At 45.0% G+C, this 20,534-nt stretch overlaps 2 protein-coding genes across 2 annotated transcripts in view; both read left to right on the top strand.

Moving 5' to 3' along the window:
- Pkd2l1 (polycystin 2 like 1, transient receptor potential cation channel) overlaps window positions 1–8,536 on the top strand; it is a 32,012-nt gene extending 23,476 nt beyond the window's left edge. The window contains 12 exon segments of the mRNA XM_059246447.1: window positions 21–249; window positions 1,629–1,799; window positions 1,958–2,139; window positions 2,430–2,550; window positions 3,783–3,881; window positions 4,098–4,219; window positions 5,683–5,809; window positions 6,646–6,764; window positions 7,013–7,136; window positions 7,739–7,760; window positions 7,763–7,818; window positions 8,306–8,536. Coding sequence (XP_059102430.1) covers window positions 21–249; window positions 1,629–1,799; window positions 1,958–2,139; window positions 2,430–2,550; window positions 3,783–3,881; window positions 4,098–4,219; window positions 5,683–5,809; window positions 6,646–6,764; window positions 7,013–7,136; window positions 7,739–7,760; window positions 7,763–7,818; window positions 8,306–8,530 — 1,597 coding nt within the window. The 3' untranslated portion in view covers window positions 8,531–8,536.
- Window positions 8,537–9,819: 1,283 nt separating this feature from the next.
- Bloc1s2 (biogenesis of lysosomal organelles complex 1 subunit 2) lies at window positions 9,820–17,932 on the top strand. The gene is made up of 5 exons (XM_059246456.1): window positions 9,820–9,899; window positions 10,214–10,330; window positions 13,377–13,496; window positions 14,826–14,930; window positions 17,477–17,932. The coding sequence occupies exons 1-5, from the start codon at window positions 9,845–9,847 to the stop codon at window positions 17,506–17,508; spliced, it is 429 nt and encodes a 142-aa protein (XP_059102439.1). The 5' UTR covers window positions 9,820–9,844; the 3' UTR covers window positions 17,509–17,932.
- The last annotated feature ends 2,602 nt before the right edge of the window (window positions 17,933–20,534 follow it).

Consider the following 20,534-nt stretch of genomic DNA (forward strand, 5'->3'; position numbering starts at 1 on the left):
CAATCTCACCTTCCTCACAGACTGGTGGTAGAGTTCCCAGCCACAGGAGGGGCCATCCCATCCTGGCAAATCCGCACAGTTAAGCTGATCCGCTACGTGAGTAACTGGGACTTCTTCATCGTGGGCTGTGAGGTCATCTTCTGTGTCTTCATCTTCTACTATGTGGTGGAGGAAATCCTGGAAATCCACCTGCATCGGCTTCACTACCTCAACAGCATCTGGAACATTCTGGACCTGCTGATCATCTTGGTGAGGGACTTGAGACATACTGGAGGGTGGAGAGACCTTTGATAGGGGGTCCAAGTTCTTCCTTTTGGAGACTCAAGCCCTCCTTTGGACTCAGTGGAAGCACTGTGCCAAGTCTCCCCAAGAGAAAGGTTGATGCTCCCTGGCTCAGACTTTGGGAAAACTTGTCATGCACGTCTCCCCTCCTCCTCACCCATGAATGGGTCCTCCTTTTTCCTTTATGCAAATCTTTTTGGAATCTCTCCTGCCTTTTGTTTTATGACCTGACCTTTTAAGAATCCTACTGTTTCTCTTTTATATTTGAATACTCTGGCCCTTCTTTGTCATCTCCTTCCTACTAACAAGACACATTTGTTTTGTTGTTTTATTTTTATATTTATTTGTGTGGATGTGTGTGCATGTGTGCCTGTGTGTGCAAGTGTGCCTGCGTACGCATGTACACATGCAACAGTGTGTTTGTAGAAGTCAGAGGACACCTTATAAGAGTTGGTTCTCTCCTTCCACCATGTGGGTCCCCTGGACCAAACAAACTCAGGTGGCCAGGCTTGGCAGGAAGTATCTTTACCTGCTGAGCCGTCTCACTGGCCTGTAGACGAATTTCTAAACAGTCCCATCAAATAAGAAACACAGAGCCAAACACAGAGGCAATAGCCAAAGAGATCAGAGAACTAGCGAAGAGCCACAACTACCTTATCTTACCACCTTGCTGCCGTTGCTTCCCCCAGAGAGTTTCTTCCCGTCTAACTTGTGTTTTTATTGCCTTTCTGTTCTGCCTTCTCACTGGCGCTAAGCCGAGCCACATGACTTCCTCGTCACTGCCTGTCTATTCAGACCTCCAGATCTCTGTGGTTGGCACTAGGATTAAAGGCTCGTGTCACCATGCTTGACTGTGTCCTTGACCACACCGAGACTCTGCCTGCCATGTGATCAGACCAAGGGCCTGTGCTACCACTGCCTGACTCCTGTTTATGGCTATGTGGCCTCGCTATGTGACCTCTGATCTCCAGGCAAACTTTATTTATTAACATACAAATAAAATCACATTTCAGCACAATTAAAATATCACCACACTGGCCCACACATTTATTTCTTTTGACCAAGGCTTGGGAGTGATGGGGATGCGGAGACATCATATTCCTCAGTACCACTTCCCCATAGTTCTTTACAACCTTCCTATTTCCTATGGCCCCAAAGCCTTCTCTTGGGCTGTAGGGAATTTAAGCTGCTCCCTGGTCACCCACGCTGTTCCATCTGGACCTCAGTTAGTGAACATCTCAGCAGAGAATGTTTCTTGCCCCAGCTCTCCTCTGGGAGCTCATCTTTGAACTTCCCTTAACGTTCCTTTGACTTCTCTGACACCCCCCATGACTCCTGTGTGACAGCTCTCCATTGTGGCTGTGGGTTTCCACATATTCCGAACCTTGGAAGTAAACCGACTGATGGGAAAGCTCCTGCAGCAGCCAGACACTTACGCAGACTTTGAGTTCCTGGCCTTCTGGCAGACACAGTACAACAATATGAATGCCGTCAACGTTTTCTTTGCCTGGATCAAGGTACCCGGGACTCGCCTCCCACCTCTGCCCCAAGGCTCTCACTTACCTTCCTCCACGTGGGTCTCGTGGTCTGATTTGGTGCCTCCTGGGGCCTCCATCGGTCCCTGGAGTGTTCCATGCTTTTCATCTTTTCTCTTGATTCTCCGTGACCCTTGCAGATCTTCAAGTACATCAGCTTCAACAAAACCATGACCCAGCTCTCCTCCACACTGGCTCGCTGTGCCAAGGACATCCTGGGCTTCGCTGTCATGTTCTTCATTGTCTTCTTCGCCTACGCCCAGCTTGGCTACCTGATTTTTGGGACCCAAGTGGAGAACTTTAGCACTTTCGTCAACTGCATGTGTGTGTCCTGCCCCCCGCCCCTGGGCCCCTCTCTCTCCAGCTCCCAGGGTGTGTGCAGCTTGGGGAAGAGGGTCACATGTATGGGCGTGTCAATGCTTAAAGTTTCTGAGAGTGCCCTAAAGTTCAGGCTTGTGCTCAAGTCATTTACCGGCCATCTGTGTCTATGATATTGCATTTATTGCATTAGATGCAGTGAGGGGTCTGTTTGTGGTTGGGAAAGTGGATGGGGTATGAATTGGGGCAAATGTTTGTCTAGGCTCTGGGTGAAGCCCTGATCTGATTTTTCAGTTTCACTCAGTTCCGGATAATCCTTGGGGATTTTGACTACAATGCCATCAACAATGCCAACCGAATCCTGGGTCCTGTGTACTTCGTCACCTATGTCTTCTTCGTCTTCTTCGTGCTCCTGGTGAGGGTCCTTCTGAGGGCTGGGGACAGGAGGGCCTCCAGGTGGGGCTTTGACCCCACGGGCCTCCCACTTAGGATTATAACTGGTTTCTCACAGCATGGGGGAAAGTGTGTGGAGGTGGAGTTCTTTTGGGATTTCTGAGAGCTGGTTAAGGTGACAATGACACCAGATGGCGGTAGTGTGAGGAACATAAAGGAAACTGCGCATTCTCCCGGGAAAACCGACTTCTCATCTTCCAAGGATAGAAAGGAAGTGGGGAAATGCCTCATGAGGAGCAGGAGAGACTGCTAGAAGCCTCTGTGCCTGTTCTCCAAGAGGCCCTTTCCTCTGTGGCATTCATGATGGTTTGTTTCTATTGCCAGTGTTTGCCGGTAGCTCTCTCTTGCCCATGGGGAAATATCTGAGATTTATTTTTTAGACTTATTTATTTTATGTGTATGTGTTTTGCTTATATGTGTGACGTATGCATATGCAGCATGTGTGTGCCTGGTGCCTGCAGAGGTTAAAAAAAGAGTTGAACTCCCTAGATTTGGAGTTCCAAATGGCTTCGAGCTATGGCATGGGTGCTGGGAACTGAACTATGGTCATCTGTAAGAGCAACAAGTGCTCTAAAGTGCCAAGCCATCTCTCCAAGTCCCTGAGTGTGGTTTTTATTAATATAAAAGGAAAGTATCCTTATTTGATTAACTGATGGAGACAGAGGCATGGGATTGGGATCAATGGTAAAGAAGAGAGCACATTTGTGCTTTCACATTGAAAAATGACAACTTCAGTCATTGGTGGGCCCTTGTGTAGGGGAGGTCCATGGCATATGTTGGGATATCTTGGTGTTTAGCAAGGTCACTGCAGCATCTGAGAATGAACCTCAGGCATGAAGGAACATGATCTGTCCTTAACAGAAATGTGCCAAAGGGTGGACTTTCAGGCTCTCGAGAGGCAGGTATGGGTGGCCTGCAGTGCTGAGATTCAGAGCATTTTTTTTTTGTTTTTTGTTTAAAAAAAAAAAAACATGTGTGTGGGACATAGAGTAAGAAGGCTCAGTGCTTTTAGTGGGGTTGAAGGTGAAAACCTGGGTTACAAGCCAGGCATGGTGGTGCACACCTTTAATCCCAGCGGGGGAAGTGGAGGCAGGCAGATCTCTGTAGGTTCGAGGTCACACTGGTCTACATAGCAAGTTCTAGGATAGCCAGGGCTACACATAAAAAAACCCATGTCCATACTTTTTCCTTTAGAACATGTTCCTGGCCATCATCAATGACACATACTCAGAGGTCAAGGAGGAGCTGGCTGGCCAGAAGGATGAGTTACAGCTTTCTGACCTCCTGAAGCAGGTGACTCCTCAGTGTCTTTGAGGAGCGTGTCTCCCTCTGGGTTTGGCTCCAAGGTGCTGCGCCATGGTAGTGTGTTCTTGCCTGGTGCAGGCAGGTGTCTGTGCTCTTGAGAGCCTTTGACTTGCTCTTGGGGGCTTGAGATTTTTAGGTGGAGGTGGGGGGCCGATGGCCGTGAGGACCATGTGGGGACTCCTGCCTGCTCCCTTTCCCTTTCAGAGCTACAAGAAGACCCTACTAAGGCTGCGCCTGAGGAAGGAACGGGTTTCAGATGTGCAGAAGGTCCTGAAGGGTGGGGAACCAGAGATCCAGTTTGAAGATTTCACCAACACTTTGAGGGAGTGAGCAACTGAAGATCCAACCTTATTTGAAATTAGTCTAATTTGTGACCTTCAACTACATATCTTTTGCTGATAAGCCTTGATCTCTGGGCCTGTGGTCTTGACTTATGGCTCCTGACCTTGACTCATGAGTCTTTCTAATCCTGACTTTCAGAATTATGACCTTGCTTTCCAGATCTCTGACCATCGTCTATATATATTCTGGACCTTATTGAACAACTTTTATACCTAATGTAACCGTATAGTTATCCTATTATTATATACACCCCACCCAAATTATTGGGCAAATATATTGAGGACCATCTGTGGATCAGGCTTGAGTAGGGGATGACACAATTAAATGAGGCAAAAATCTTTGTCTCTTAGGAGCTCAAAGGCATGTAAGCAAATAAGCCAAGACAGATTAAGTTCAAGAACAGCAGTGACGGGGCTGGAGAGATGGCTCAGAGGTTAAGAGCACTGACTGCTCTTCCAGAGGTCCTGAGTTCAATTCCCAGCAACCACATGGTGGCTCACAACCATCTTTAATGAGATCTGGTGCCCTCTTCTGGCCTGCAGTCATACATGCTGTATACAATAATAATAAATAAATCTTAAAAAAAAAAAAAAAAAAAAGAACAGCAGTGACTTAAAGAGAGGGAGGCATGGAGTAAAAAGAGCTATCAATCCCCTTTGAGATTAAAGGGAGGCTTTCAGGAAGAGGTGATGACTGAAAAGGATTTTAAAGAATGCCTAGCTTACACATGGACAAGCAGAGGAAGGCCAGTGTGATAGCTGAGCACCGCTAAGATATCAAATGAATGGTGAGTTAAAGGGGGAATCGAGGCCAAAGGCCATGTTGGGAAAGACCTTCAACATCACCACTGTATCCAAGGAATAGGGTGCCCAGGAGGGACTTTAAAGCAAGGAATTGGTACTCTTAGATGTGTGTTTTCTATTACATTTTATTACTTTGGAGTTTGGTCTCACTTTAGTACCCAGGTTCACCTTGAACTTGATTTGATTCTTCCTCTAGCCTCAGCCTCCCAAGTACCTAAAACTTGTAGACATCTTCCACCATGCTCAGATATTAAACCTGCATTTTAAAATGTCAGTTATTCTCTTTATGGAGGATGGATTTCAGGAGTAGGGAGTGTAAGGGAAGCTAGAGTTGTGGGGGTAGCAGCAGGCTCTCTAGGAGCAAAGAAACGTGATAATCTCTGTGTGAGATCCTAAGGCCCTAACCTAGCCAGCAAGAGTCAGGACATGAAGAAGAAGTGAAAGAACTTGTTGGGGGTAGAATCACTAGACTCTGAAGATCCTGGCTTTCCTGTGTGACCCTCTTCTTCCCCAGAAAGCAAGACCTAGAGATCAAGACTCTTACAAGAGTCTAGTAAAAGGGCAGGGAGACCATATTTGAGTGATTATGGCGGGGAAGCCATGTTTGAGTGACTATGGTTACTTCATCGCCTTGTTCTCCTTAGACTGGGGCATGCAGAGCATGAGATATCTGAGCTCACGGCTGCCTTCACCAAGTTTGATCAGGATGGGAATCAGGTTCTGGATGAGAAGGAGCAGGCACAGATGCGACAAGATCTGGAAGAGGAGAGGGTAAGTAAGCAGGGCTGGGTGACAGGGAGGAAGGATGAACACATTGCTCACTTGTCCTCCCTCTCCAGCATACCCAAGATAAACCCTCCCAAAAACGAGCAGGAAAGAACTCTCTAGAACAGTGGTTCTCAAGCTGCTGCATATTAAATATTCCAGAGAGTCTTTAAACAGCTTCACTCTTCAGGCCACATATCCTAGACCAATTAGATCAGAAGCTCTGGGTGGTAGGGCTGAAACATTAGAACTTTCTAAAATTTCCAAGGTGATTCCAGCACGTAGCCAAGGGTCAGAACCATTGCTTTGCAAAAGGGACCAGTCCCCAAGATCATCCCTTATGATCCTCTAGAAGAATCGTCGTGAGCATTGCTCCCCAGGTCTTTCTAGAATGTCCTCCCTAACTGAGTGGGAAATAAGGTGGATTCCAGCTGTAAAGAACTCAGAGGACGCAATTGAAATTGATCCTACTATACCCGCTCCATCCCTATTCAGTGTAGGTCACAAAGTTCAAGGGCGTGCAATCAGAGACAGGGAATGACAACAACAAGAAAGGGAGCCCAAAGAGACTGTGAGCCTGTTCACAGCAGAGGACAGATTAAAGCCTCCCAGAATCGGGGCTGGAGAGATGGCTCAGCACTTAAGAGCTCTGGCTGTTCTTCCAGAGGTTCTGGGTTCAATTCCCAGCACCCACATGACAGTTCACAACTGTCTGTAACTCCAGTTCCAGAGGATCTGACACCCTCACACCAATGTACATAAAATAAATTTAAATAAATTATGTATAAAGAAAAGCTTCCCAGACTCATCTTATCCTCTCTAACATCCATCTTCCCAATCAGGTGGCCCTCAGTGCTGAGATTGAGAACCTAGGCCAGTCCATTGGATGTAGCCCAGCAGGTGAATTGGGCACAGAAGCTACGAGAGGAGGATGCTGGGTTTCTGGAGAAGAATTTTACAAGTATGTGGAGGCAGGGTCCAGGGATGGCTGGCTGTGACATCTCTGCTTGAGAATCTTTCCACACCTTCCCAATTCCCTTTCCTAGTCCAGGGGGGATTTCTGTTCCCCTGTGATTCTCCCTTCAAGGTTGGGCCTCACATTCCTCATTCCCATCCAGACAAGCACCATTGTATTATCTCCAATACACACCCCTGTGCATATCCAGACACATATTTCTGCTTCCTTTGTCTCTCTCAAATCCTACACAGGCTCACAAGGAGAGTTCTGCAAGTGGAGAGTGTTCTGGAAGGAATTGTGTCCCGGGTTGATGCTGTGGGTTCAAAGCTGAAAATGCTGGAGGGGAAAGGGGACCTGGCTCCCTCCCCAGGAATGGTGAGTACCCTTCCACTGCATCTTCTGAGTTCTTTACAGCTGGAATCCATCTTATTTCCCACTCAGTTAGGGAGAACATTCTAGAAAGACCTAGGGAGCAATGCTCACAATGGCCATAGATCAGCGGAGGTGGAGGGCAGGCCCAGAAGTTGCGTAAGTTCTTTGACCTTTGAGGAGGGCCTTTGTTTTAGTTTTTTTCCAGTTGTTATAATAAACTATCAAAGATTAGATTGCTTATAAACAACAGAAATGCACTTTTCAGAGTTTGGGAGGGTGGGAGGAGTCTAAGACAAGGTAACAGTAGGTTCAGAACCCTGTGAAAGCCTCTTTCATGCTTCATGGACTGCTCAATTCTTGAAGGGTTCTCATACGGCGGCAGGAAAAAAGGGCACTAATCCCCTTTATAAGGGCTCCACACTCATGACCTCATCACCCAGCAAAGCCCTCATTTCCTAGTACTGTCACACTGGGGATTGATCATGTCAGCATAAGACTTTGGGGAGACACAGACATTAGTCTATAGCAATCTAGATTCTCTGTATTTAGATTCAGAGAAAAATTAATCACTCCTTCAAATGAGCTATTCCTTTTTCTTCCAACAGGAGGAGCTAGCTGTTTGGAAGAACCTATAGTCCTAGTTGTCATTTCAACCCCCTTGGGAGTCCAGGGTGGGCAGGAGAATGGAAGAGATCCCCAAACATCAGACAGCAAGTTCTCTCTATATACCTTCCCAGAAGCCTCTTCTCCATGTACCCCCCACTTCTAGGGCATCATGTCTCATGACAGCTGCTGTGGAGTCCCACCCTGTATCTGTCCTTTTGAGCCAGTGTTTTTGTGTGTAACTGGGCAGCATGTATAGGCTTGGCCCTTGGTGTTTCTATATGTAGTCACACAGCTCTGAAAAGTAGCATTTCCTACCTGGCTTCTCACTTGCTGTGCATTTACTTCTGCCATAGTGATTAACATCAATATAAACAAAAAGGAAGAGATGGCAATGACTCTCCTAAAGAACTCAGACAGCCATGATTGGTCAAAAGGTAGAAGCCCAAAGAGTAGGCAATGGATATGTCTCCCTACTTTGCAGTCAGTCACACTCTTCTCCTATGTGTGTCTAGAGATCTGCCATTGGCACGCATGGGTGTGTGGAGGGGGTTTTCTCTTCCCCTATGGAGTTTCCCTGTAAGAGAGGAAAGGAAGCCCTGGGGGAAAGTAGACTCTTGTGTGGTGAGATTCCGACAGAGGAGTTAAGAGGGACACCCTCAAAGGTGAAGTCAATTCGGGCTCTGCTGGAGGAGCCCACCCTCCGATTCCGATGTTCCACTGAACACATAGAACCAACCAAGAGGACTTCAAACCTGGAAACAGAACCCAAAGGGAGTCAGGGAAGGAAGTGACGTCAGGGTTCATTGATCGTTGGACTAATATTATGTGGTGGTCTCTGATTCTGTTCATCATAGGACAATGTGGGGTTCCAAGGTTACTATCAATAAAAACCTTTAGAGAACAGGTCTTTGCATTTGCTTCTGGGGTTATAGAGAGAAGACAGGAGGATAGAAACGTAAGCTACTCGAGTGCACTCTCTGGAAGGTACAAGAGTGGGAGCCAATCAATGTCAAGGAGTTTGGCTGTCCCAGGAGTCTTGAAGTAAGAAGCTCTGGCTCATAGGAATGCTTGAAATGGAAGATACCATGATTACCACAGAAAAGAGTGGAGATGAAGCACCTAGGGAGAATGAGTCCTGCAGAGGAGATAGGTTAGGAAGGCTGGGGAGAGGAGTATCTGTGGTGTATGTGTGTGTGTGTGTGTGTGTGTGTGTGTGTGTGTGTGTGTGTGTGTGTGTGCTAGCATGAGTCAGTGGAGGATAACTAAGAATAAGACAAGAAACTCTTACACCAAGGTTTTGGATGCTCAGGAGCCTGCATCCTGAAAATTCATACCGCTTCTCCCTCTCCTGTGAGCCCTTCTCCTGCACCTCCCATTGCTCCTCAGTACGTCTTCTCATTCAAACCCTTCACTCATGCTTGTTCTCACATCCCGTTGAGTATTCCATAAACCTAAGAGACTTGTGCAAAAACTAAATACAATCAAGATAACCAATGTGTCAACTATGATGAACACTTCCTTCAAGAAAGGCGCTTTCAATTAAACAGCGTTAGGAACTAGCTTGCAGTTTAAGAAACACGAGTCAGAGAGTTGATATTAATCCAAGGCTTGTGGGAAGGGGAAAGGAGAGAATATTTAGGATCAGGAATCAAGGCTGAAAGCTTGTGGGAGACAACTTGCAAAAGCATGGATATTCCCTGAGCCATTCTTTGGTGAGTGAAACACGTCAGGGTGCTAGAGTCTTGGGAGGAGGCACCTATCTTCAATAACTCCAGCTGACAAATTATGGGTGCGCTGTGGGGCCACCACCAAGACAGGCTGAAGCCAGGTGACCGTTCTAGGGTATGGCCGTAGACATGAACGCATCTTCAACACCAGGTACTGTGATTCTCACCAGCGGGTTGATTCACAATAGCCTGGCTTAGCTTCACTTTCGCCTTCATGCTTGGCCCTTTGATAAAAGGTCATTATTTGAGGCGTGACTCAGTCAAGAAGAGCAAAGCCGGGAGGGTGCGAGCGCGCGGCGGGGCGGGGCGGGGCGGGGCGGGGCGCTCGCGGTGCGCACGCGCAGACGCTTCAGAACCGGAAGCGGAGTTGGGCCGGGCATGGCGGCGGCTGCGGAGGGCGTCCCTGCGACGCGACGCGAGGAGCCGGCTAGAGGTACTACCCGGCGTGGATGGAAATGAAGCGGCTAGTGGGGGGCTGGGTCCGGATGCAGGCGCGGGTGCACCTGTCGGCCTCGTCGGGGCACTGAGATGAAGGTCTGGCCCCTGAGCAAGGGAATGGAGTTGGCGATTCAGGTGGACGAGTGCGAGGGGGAGGGCTTGAGATCACGGCAGGTGGAGAGCGAAGGCGGCATGAGCATAGGTCGGGAGGGACGTAGGAAGAGTTGGCTTTGGCTGGGTTAGGTCTGGGTATAGAACATTTACGCACACACACACTCCCACCCCGCCCTCCTTCACTCCCTGGACCAGATGATGCTGCGGTGGAGACAGCCGAGGAAGCAAAGGAGCCCGCCGAAGCTGACATCAATGAGCTCTGCCGAGACATGTTCTCCAAAATGGCCACATACTTGACTGGAGAGCTGACAGGTGAGACGCCATCCTGGCTGATCCCGGGCGTGCAGTTGCGTTTTCTCTGCAGAAACCTGAGAGGTGCTTTAGTGGCGCCTGTCAGTGGTTGAATGGGAGGAAAAGAGCCCCACCTCTTCTTTCCCTAGGGTAGCTCAGGACCCACTTTAGAAACACAAATCGCAGGCCTCTTCTAATGTAGCTAACGACAGCTAACAACAAAAATTCTGCACTATTAGTCAAGAAGTGCCTCCGTAGGGGAGGTGTGTTTTAAGCATGATTGTGAAGGAAATGGAAAAGGGGAAACGATACAATTAGTAAAAGAGTTGGGATCAGCAAGCAATTTGATTAGGCCAGTAGGTTAGTGTGAAGATTTGGTGATCCGCTCTTGGGACACAGTTAGATTCAGTTCAGTGTGCCTGCACTCTGTGTCTGTATGAGGTAGAGTTAGAAAGTGGAGTCTGTTGTAAGCACTTACATGGTTTTGCTTCTCCAGATTTTTTTTTTTAAATCACACTTACTTTGTGTTTGTGTGTGTTTGTGTGTATACACGCACTCAAAGGTCACATGACTACTTGTGCGGGCTGGTTATCTCCTACCATGTCGGTCAGGAGTACCACCCCCAGAACTGCAGGCTTCATAGCCAGTGCCTTTACCAGCTGAGCCTTCTCACAGGCCCCAACCCCAGAAATTGTCTGGGATTTTAATTTGTGAACCAGAGTCTATAAGGAAAGGCTTAATAGAGATGTTGAGGGGTTGTAAGTCACCGATTTATCAGCCTGATTATTCATTTATTTTTGAACAAGAGGAACCGAGTAACCAAATTCAGATTTGTGGGTTATCTCTGCAGATTCTAAAGATTTGGCAATAGTAACTTAATCATTTCTTGCAGACTTTTTTTTTTTTTTTTTTTTTAAATCTATCTAACTAGCCACTAAAGCCCTTTATGGTTATAAACTATATAACCTTCTTCAGTGCTCACAGCCCACAGGTACCTACCTACCTGTGGCAGTGGTTTAAGACTAGTTTATTTTGGCGTGGGTCCACTATGAGGAGCCCACATGGAAGGGCCCACCATTAATCCCAGCCTATTTTAGCAGACTTTTAAAAAGACCGTATGATTTGGTTTGTTTTCACTACTCACTGGTTCCTCTCCTTTAGTGTGACTGAGTGTCCTTTGCCATGTTCTTTTACTGTTGTTTTTCATTTGTTGCAGTTTAGAAATATTTTTCTGTACCAGTGCCTTAAAATTAGTAAACAGGGTGCTGGGCTGAGAGGGAACATATTCCTCGGTGGAAGTGAATGATTTCCTTGTGTTTATTATATAAACTCTTGCATCACTTCATTCACATTCTTTTGCTGGCGTCCAAGTGTGTGGCCCTTGTTTTAGAGATTATTATTTGATAGCAGTGAGAGGGCAGATGTGGAGGAGAATAGGAACAGAGGAGCAGTTGTTCAGAAAGCAGTGGGAGTCTGAGGCAAAGTGAAGAAATAACAAGAATGAAATGGAGAGTGTGGGTGTGAGCACATGACAGCAGGACACTTCACAAGGTATGTTGAGGTGGGTATTGAGCAGCCTAAGATACTTGTGAGGTTTTCAGTGTGGGTGGGACCATCAACCAAAATACGGAAGCTGAAAAGAGGAACCATGTTTATGTGGGAAACTGTTTCAGTTTGGGCTTGGCTGTTTGTAGCTGTTACTGAAATGCTTGGGTGGGTTATCTGAAGATACTCAGGTGCCTCGTGCATGTGAGTCCAGAGCTCAGAGACTGATCTTTGCAGGGAGGCATCATGTGGAGGTGGAGGCTATGCAGAACAGGATTGCCAAGGAAGAGCTTACTGGTGGACATCTTAAGGGCCTAGACTGACATCAGGAGATGGAGCAGTTCATTGTGAGTTGCTAGGGATTGAACCCAGGGCTTTGCATATACAAAGCCATTGCTGTCTAGTAAGCTACATTTGCAGCCCCAAATAATTTTTGTAGATAATTACTTAAAGTTCCAAAGATTCTAAGTGATTATAAAACTAAGTTAAGCCAGTGTTATTTCTCCACTATGGTCATTCTTACTTGTACAAATGCTTTTTGAGAAGAAAGATTTTAATTTACTAATTTGTGTGCACATGCACATGCATGTCACAAGCCCACACATGCATGTGTATGTAGTTACGTGCCGTAGTTCATGTGTGGAGGTCGGAGGACAGCTTTTGGGAGTCAGCTCTCTCCTTTCACCATCTGGGTTCCAGGGACTGATTGTTTTGAAAGCATGAAGACCTGAATTTTGGGGAGGTAGAAGTAGGAGGATTCCTAGAACTCACTGGCCAGTCTAGCAGAATTGATGAGCTTCCATTTCAGTGAGAAATCTTGTAGGAAAGAAATAAGGTGGATAGCAATTGAGAAAGACCCATTGACCTCTAGCCTGCACACACCTATGTACACACACACACACACACACACACACACACACTAGTTGATGCCATATATACACATACACATATGTGCATAGAAGGTTTATATCTCTAGTTGATGCTGTATATAATATGATGAAAACCTTTAAATTATATATATATATATATATATATATATATATATATATATATATATAAATAATTTGGGGTTTTTGTTGTTTTTTTTTTGTTTTTTTTAACTTGAGACAGTGTTTCCCTATGTAGCCCTGGCTGTCCTGGAACTCACTCAGAGATCTGTCTTCCTCTGCCTCCCAAGTTCTGGGATTAAAGGTGTGTGCCACCACAGTATATATTTTTTATTCTATAGAAGTACCAAGACTATTCTTTCCCCTCTCTTTTCTTTGACATGAGTTTACCATTTTCTAACTATGACACAAACTCTTCTAGACATTGCTTAGTTTATTTTGTTGATTGCTGCCTCAGTTTCTACTTAGATATTCAGGGTATAAGCTAAGTATAAATGTCACAGGTTGAAAGTAACCTGGGGGTCCTCCCTTAAACTTCTACATTCCCTCCCTGAACTCTTTTGACCTAGAATTCTGTATTCCAGTAATTTCAGACAAACCCTAAAGGCATCTCATTCTCTGTTTATTTTTTAAAGCCACCAGTGAAGACTATAAACTCCTGGAAAATATGAATAAGCTAACAAGCTTGAAGTACCTTGAAATGAAAGATATTGCTATAAACATCAGCAGAAACCTAAAGGACTTAAACCAGAAATGTGAGTACTAATTTCCATCACACGAATAAGTACTGCTTGTACTTAATGTTTTCCAATGCTTGGGGAACAGGGTATTCCTGCCTCCTGGGAGCTCCTGTTCCAAAAAGCATTACCAACCAAGGGGTATTTTTTCCATTCTGAAGAGAGTGTGCTTCGGTGGGATGGTTATTTCTGCTCCTAAACCTTGCTTTTAGTCAGTATATTCCTAGAAGGAAAGTGGGCAGATGAAAGTCTAGAGAATTGATTTAACAAAGCCCCAGGCTGGAGAGATGGCTCAGTATGGTGATATTTTATTTGTGCTGAAATGTGATTTTATTTGTATGTTAATAAATAAAAGTGCCTGGGGGTCAGAGCTAATAGCAAGCCATAGCAGAAGTCTGGCAGTGGTAGCACTCGCCCTTAATCCTGATCACATGACAGGCAGATCTCTGTGTGTTCAAGGACACCACCAGCATGGAGACACAATCTCAATACCAACCATAGAAGACCTGGAAGTCTGTATAGACAGGCAGTGACGAGGAGGTCATGTGGTTGGGTTTACAACCAATGAGAAGGCAGAACAGAAAGTCAATAAAAAGACAGACACACAGGAAGTAGGTCTCTTTCGGAGGGGACAGACGGCAGCGGCATCGAGGGGTAAGAAAGGGTTTTAGTCTCAGCTCTTAGCTACTGCTCTGACCTCTTGGGCTTTTAACTCTGCATTTGGCTCTGTGTTTCCTATTTAATAAGACCATTATATCTACAGCTCAGAGGTTAAGAGCACGGGCTGTTCTTCCAGAGATCCTGAGTTCAGTTCCCAGCAACCACATGGTGGCTCACAACCATCTGTAAAGAAATCTGGTGCCCTCTTCTGGTGTGCGGGCATACTTGCAGGCAGAACACTATATACATAACAAATAAATAAATCTTAAAAAAAAAAAAAAAGAAAGAAAGCCCCAAACGACTACTTTATAAGCAAAAAATCTATAAATTGAAAATGTTAATTTAGAGTGGTCTGACATTTTTCCACTGGAAAATGCTCTTTGTCACTAGGACATCCTTAGTATGGGCATGCTCAAGATGCTGACTCCGGAGCAGAACAGTAGCTTAAGGAATAAGAACTTGACAGAGAAGGAGAATCTGAAAAGGAGAATGACTTACTTTGGCTGGGTCACTGATGTACTGATAAGCTAGCTGTGTCTTTCCAGAGCATCTGCTCTGCTAATGACACTCATGTCACCCACCCTGGTCTTCGTTGGGCGTAGCAGGGGAAACGCTAGCTTTCTTACTTTCTGCTCTTTTCTCTATACTTGCTGACGCTGTATACGGACATTTGGTTTGTTTCTCAAGATGCCGGACTACAGCCGTATCTGGATCAGATCACTGTGATTGAGGAGCAGGTGGCAGCTCTCGAGCAGGCAGCCTACAAGTTGGATGCTTACTCAAAAAAACTGGGTAATTATTTTTACTTGTATTTTGGTCATTTAAGGTTTATAAATGTTTGGCCTACATGTGTATATGTGCACCATGTGCATGCAGTACCTCTGGAGGTCAGAAGAGGGCATCTGATCCCCTGGATTTGGAGTTACAAATGGTTTGGAGCTGCCATGTGGATGCATGGAACTGAACCTGTGTCCTCTGCAGCAGCAATGAGTGCTTTTAACCACTGAGCCATCTCTCCAGTCATTTTGTTTTAATTTGATAAAGAGTACTCAGCTAGGCATGGTAATACACATCTATAAGCCCAGTACTCAGGAAACTGAGGCAGGAAGATTGGAAATTCATATTCAGGTCAGGTTATACAGTAAGCATGTCTCAAAAAAAAACCAAACAAACAAACAAAACTTGAGGAATTAATTATTTACTAAATAGCATTTTCTGTAGTTACTGATTTATCAAGCACTGTTCTGAATGATTCACATATATTATATTCTTTATTCTCCCAATAATCTATGAGGTGATTTTTGGTTTTGTTGTTGATGTTGTTTTGAGACAGAGTCTCCTTAGATAGCTCTGACTGTCCTGGAAGTCACTGTGTAGACCAGGCTGGCCTCAAACTCACAGAGACTCACCTGCTTCTGCCTCGTGAACACTAGGATTAAAGGCATTTGTCACCAGGCCCACAATTTTTTAAAAAAAAATTCCCATCCTCTAGGGAAGAAAAATGTGATTTAAGAGACAAAGTACCTTAAGTGTACAAAGATGATAAAATACATGGGAGAGCCATACATCAGGTGTCTGATTACAGTGCCAAGCTCTGTTTTGTAGGTTTTGAATTTTATTTTATATGCATATGGTATTTGGCCTGCATGTATGTGTGTGTTAGGATGCCAGATCCCCAGAACTGGAGTTACAGACAGTGGTGAGCTACCATGTGGTTGCTGGGAATTGAACCCGGGTCCTCTGGAAGAGCAGTCAGTGCTCTTAACCACTGAGCCATCTCTCCAGCCCCTAGTGACAAGATCTTAACTGTGGTTCACCACACTGAATTATCCTTAGTAATGTAGACACATATGCCTTTTAAAAGTGGAATTACTGGTTCTTTGTGTTTTCCTGAAGAATTGCCTTTTCTCTGAGGAGAAGGCTGGTACGTTCACTGTTGCTTGCCGGCTCTGGCTGTTATCTGCTTGGTAAAAAGTACTGAGTGTGTTTTCATCCTAGATAGCTTTTGTGGGTTCTTTTATTTTATCATTGCACTTGCTGACTGCTTCAAGACAGTGGTTTGTCAGTGGCTGTTTAACAGTAGTTATCAACAGTTTCACCGTTCACAGTTGTATTTAATAAGTGTTCGCTGTGAACCTCACCACGTAGAAGGCATCACCCCAAGAGCTACTGAGGCTTTAAAAGACAAGAAAAAGTGTTGGGTGTGGTGGCATATGCCTTAATCCTTTGGGAGGTGAAGCCAGGAAGATCAGGAATTCAAGATGAGCCACCTCAGGCTGTCTGAAAATTTGTAAATGAAAAAAATTTTTTTTCAAAAACATCAGGCTTATTTGATGACATTTTCAATCTCTGTATCTTTAGGCTTTTGTATTTTTGCAAACTGCTTTCCTAAAGTGAGATATAAGAAGAAAAAACATGAAAGGACTGGGAATACAGCTCACTTGGTACAATGCTTGCTTGCCATGTATGAAGTCCTCTGTTTAAGAGCACCACATCCTGACCTCTATCTAGAACACTAGGGATGGATGCTCAGTGCTGGGTTCTATACCCGGCACTGGACAGATGGCACATTGGTGTGGGCCTGTGGCTCCAACACTCAGAATGTGGAGGCAGGAAAATCAGAAGTCCAAGGTCAGCCTGGGCTGCACAGTGAGTCTGAGGCCAGCTTGAGATTTATTCTTGTCCTTTTTTTGTTGGTTTGCTTTTGGTTTTTTGAAACAGGGTTTCTCTGTGTAACCCTGGCTGTCCTCCAGGACTCACACTGTAGATCAGGCTGGCCTCGAGTCTGGAGATCTACCTGCCTCTGCCTCCAAATTGCTGGGATTAAAAGGGTGTGCCATCACCGCCCGGCTCAGCTTGGGATTTGTGTGACCTGTCTAGGCTAGGTAGATGTGGGGCTAGGGGTAGGGAAAAGAGTAGCGAAATGAACATAAAAGCAAAAACGTATATTTATACTTCCTGGGTGTTCCAGTCTGGTTCTAGAGGGCACCAGGGATTGTTTCTGGAAGGGCAGTTTCAAGATTTAGTAAGGCTCCCAATAGGGCAAGTGCCAATAGATCGCCAATAGATCTTGCTTCATTCTGCCTGAGCTATAGAAGCATGTGCTCTTGGCACAGTTAGGACCTAGTGACTGTGGTTTGGACTCTCAGTCAGGGTGTGTACATTTGACTCTTCCAAGCTGGGCAAGTCTGTGATCTCTGTATTTGGGTAGATGATGAGATCGAAGCCGCTGTCTTCTTAAGAATATAGTAGGTATATCTGAACTTGCTTGAAGACCTAATAAATGTCTTTGTGAGAGCTAGGATTGAAAGATATAACTCCTCTTTTTCCTCAAACAGAAGCCAAGTACAAGAAGTTGGAGAAGCGATGAAAAATGTGTTCATGTGGATCAGGTGGTTTGTTTTTTTAATATGGAAGAATGTCTTATAACCACTAAATCCTGAGGCTGATGAATCATCACAGCTCCTCAAAAGAACTCTGTGCTGGTGAATCCCAAAGCCATGCGATGCTGGATGAACTGGAGGGCTGTGGCCGCTCCCGGGTCTCCTCCGAGGCGGCACCTCACAAGCTCAGACCTGGAACTCCTCCTCCTCAGCTTTGACTTGAATGCTTCATCATCCGTTCGTTCGAGAGGGAGACTCTAGAGTTCAGGGTGTCCTGGGCTTGCCAGCAGTCAAGTGAGAGAGCTTTCCCTGGTAGTGGTCAGTTAGCACATTGTTTTCCCAATGGCTGGGGTGTTTTGTTTATTGATGATGCTAATGTATTGTTAATAAGATTCTAAATTAAAAAGGAAAACAAAACAAATGTGTTTATTGCAACTTATTACTATCTGTGTGTCAGTAATTTGCTTTTTCATAACACTGCAAGTAACAGGAACTCCTAAACTAATTCCAAGCCTAGTCTTAAAGATGGACTAGAAGGAGTGAAGGAGTATTTTTATAACTTAGTGTATGAGAGGTTGCCTCCACCCCACTCCTACCTCAATTAGGGATCGAACCTAGACCTTGAATATGCCTACTCAAGTGCTCAGCCAGGGAGCTATTTCCCCAGCCCCTTTACTTTTTATTTTAAGGCTGGGTCTCTTTTAAGGCAATGGTTCTCAACCAGTGGGTCATTGGCCCCCTCTGGGGTCACATGTCAGATATCCTGCATATCAGATATTTACATTATAATTCATAAGAGTGTCAAAATTACAGTTATGAAGTAGCAATGAAATAATTTTACAGTTGTGGGGGATCACCACAACATGAGGAACTGTAGGAAAGGATCTCAGCATTAGGAAGGTTGAGAACCCCTGCTTTGAGGTATTCAATAGGCTTTATATTTTGGCCCCTCTTGCTTCAGCCTCCTCAGAAGCTGAGCTCATTGGCTGGTGCCACAAGACTCAGTTTCTTATCTCTTTCTTCTTGAGTCAGATGTGTGGGGGTGAGATGACACCCTGACATCTGTTCCATTTTGGAAATGTGATAGACAAGATGTGTATGTGTGCCTGGGGTGGTTGGAATAAGTTTGGCTCCCATAGACTCATGAGCTTGAATGCTTGGCCCATAGGGAGTGGCACTGTTAGGAGGTGGTGTGGCTTTGTCAGAGTGGGTGTGGCCTTGTTGGAGGATGCGTGTCACTGTGGGGGTGGGCTTTGAGGTCTTACATGTTCAAGCTACACTCAGTATGGGATACAGTCTCCTTCTACTGCTGTGTATCAAGATCTAGAGCTCTCAGCTCCTCCTCCAGCACCATGTCTGCCTGTGTGCCACCATGCTTCTTGCCAGGATGATAGTGGATGAAACTTCGGAACTGTACGCCAGCCCCAATTAAATGTTTTTCTTTATAAGAGCTGCCATGGTCATGGTGTCCCTTCACAGCAATAGGAACCTTAACTAAGACAGTGCCTGTGTGTTAGATGGGGAGGGGAGGGAATAGCATTCATATAATAAAGTGTTTTATGATGTGTATCCTATTAGTATCTGTGGAGGGGGAGGGGAATTTTGGGGAATTCAGTTGCCTAAAGGTATCAGATGATACGGGTTAATAAAGAACCAGTCTGATTGGGAAGAAATGTAACCTTATCTACAGTAGCATGCTATTAGCTCGCAAGGTGCCTGATGTTCTCAATGTCATTCCCAAATATGGTAGTTTGAATCAGAATGGCCCCTATAGGCTCATATATTTGAATGTTTAGTCACTAGGGAGTGGCACTATTTGAAAGGATTAGAAGGGCTATGAGGTGTGGCCTTGGAGGAAGTGTGTCACTGGAGGTGGGCTGTGAGGTTTCAAAAGCCATAGCTCTGCCTGTGGATCAGGATGTAGCTCTCAGTTACCTCTCCAGCACCATGCCCACCATGCCTGCTGCCATGCTTCCCACCATGATGAAAAGGGACCAAACCTTCGAAACTGTAAGCAAGCCCCAACTAAATGCTTCCTTTTATAAGAGTTGCCTTGGTCATGGTGTCTCTTCACAGTAATAGAACACTGACTAAGACACTAAGAGAGATTAGTTCTCTCTCCACCTCCTGACTGCTGTAGACCATCATCATTTATCCTTAATTCTATAATGGGCCCTTTTCTTTAAGAAAAGATGTATGTGTACCCATGTTCTGTTTGCATGTATTTATGTACATCACATGTGTACCTGATGCCTACGGAGATCAGAGGAGGGTATTGAATCCCCCGGAACTGGAGTTACCAATGGTTATGAACCACCATGTGAGTGTTGGGAATGGAATCCAGGTTCTATGCAAAAGCAAAAGTGCTCTTAACCGTGGAGCCATCTCTCCAGCCCCCAAAAACTAGAATTCACATATATATATATGTATATATAAAATATATGTATATATATGTATATATAAAATCTATTTCTTATGATTCCTACGCTTAGAATGTGTTAAGCCATCTTCAGCTACTTTTTATTCCTATGGGTGAGTTTTCATTTTTCAAATAGATTTGAATCTACAGAAAAGTTGCAACACACCACCAATTCACTAACTCTAAATGTTTCTAAAACAAAAAAAATAAAAACAAACAAAGCAAAAACCTAATTTTTCTTTTCTCCATCCCTTTCACTTTTTCCAGAGTTGGTTTTCCATTTTTTTTTATCTATCTCTCTTCTCTATCTCTATCTATCTCTCTATCTCTCTCTCTCTCTCTATCTGTCTGTCTGTCTGTCTGTCTGTCTATTTATTTATTTATTTATTTATTTATTTATTTATGTATGTATGTATGTATGTATGTATGTATGTTTTTCGAGACAAGATTTCTCTGTGTAGCTTTGGAGCCTGTCCTGGAGCTCACTCTGTAGCCCAGGTTGGCCTCGAACTCATGAATGCTGGGATTAAAGGCGTGAGCCACCACAGCTCGGCTGGTTTTCCTTTTGAAGCAAAGCCGCGTAGACTTTTCGTT

Source organism: Peromyscus eremicus, chromosome 1 (genome assembly GCF_949786415.1).
Source record: "Peromyscus eremicus chromosome 1, PerEre_H2_v1, whole genome shotgun sequence".
NCBI classification, from domain to species: Eukaryota; Metazoa; Chordata; class Mammalia; order Rodentia; family Cricetidae; genus Peromyscus; species Peromyscus eremicus.

Excerpts from the sequence above, each read along its gene's own strand:
- Bloc1s2 (XM_059246456.1), top strand. The coding sequence starts at position 9,845 with ATGGCGGCGGCTGCGGAGGGCGTCCCTGCGACGCGACGCGAGGAGCCG. Across the intron at positions 9,900-10,213 it reads ACGCGAGGAGCCGGCTAGAG|ATGATGCTGCGGTGGAGACA; the intron begins GTACTACCCGGC and ends TCCCTGGACCAG. Across the intron at positions 13,497-14,825 it reads AAAGGACTTAAACCAGAAAT|ATGCCGGACTACAGCCGTAT; the intron begins GTGAGTACTAAT and ends TTGTTTCTCAAG.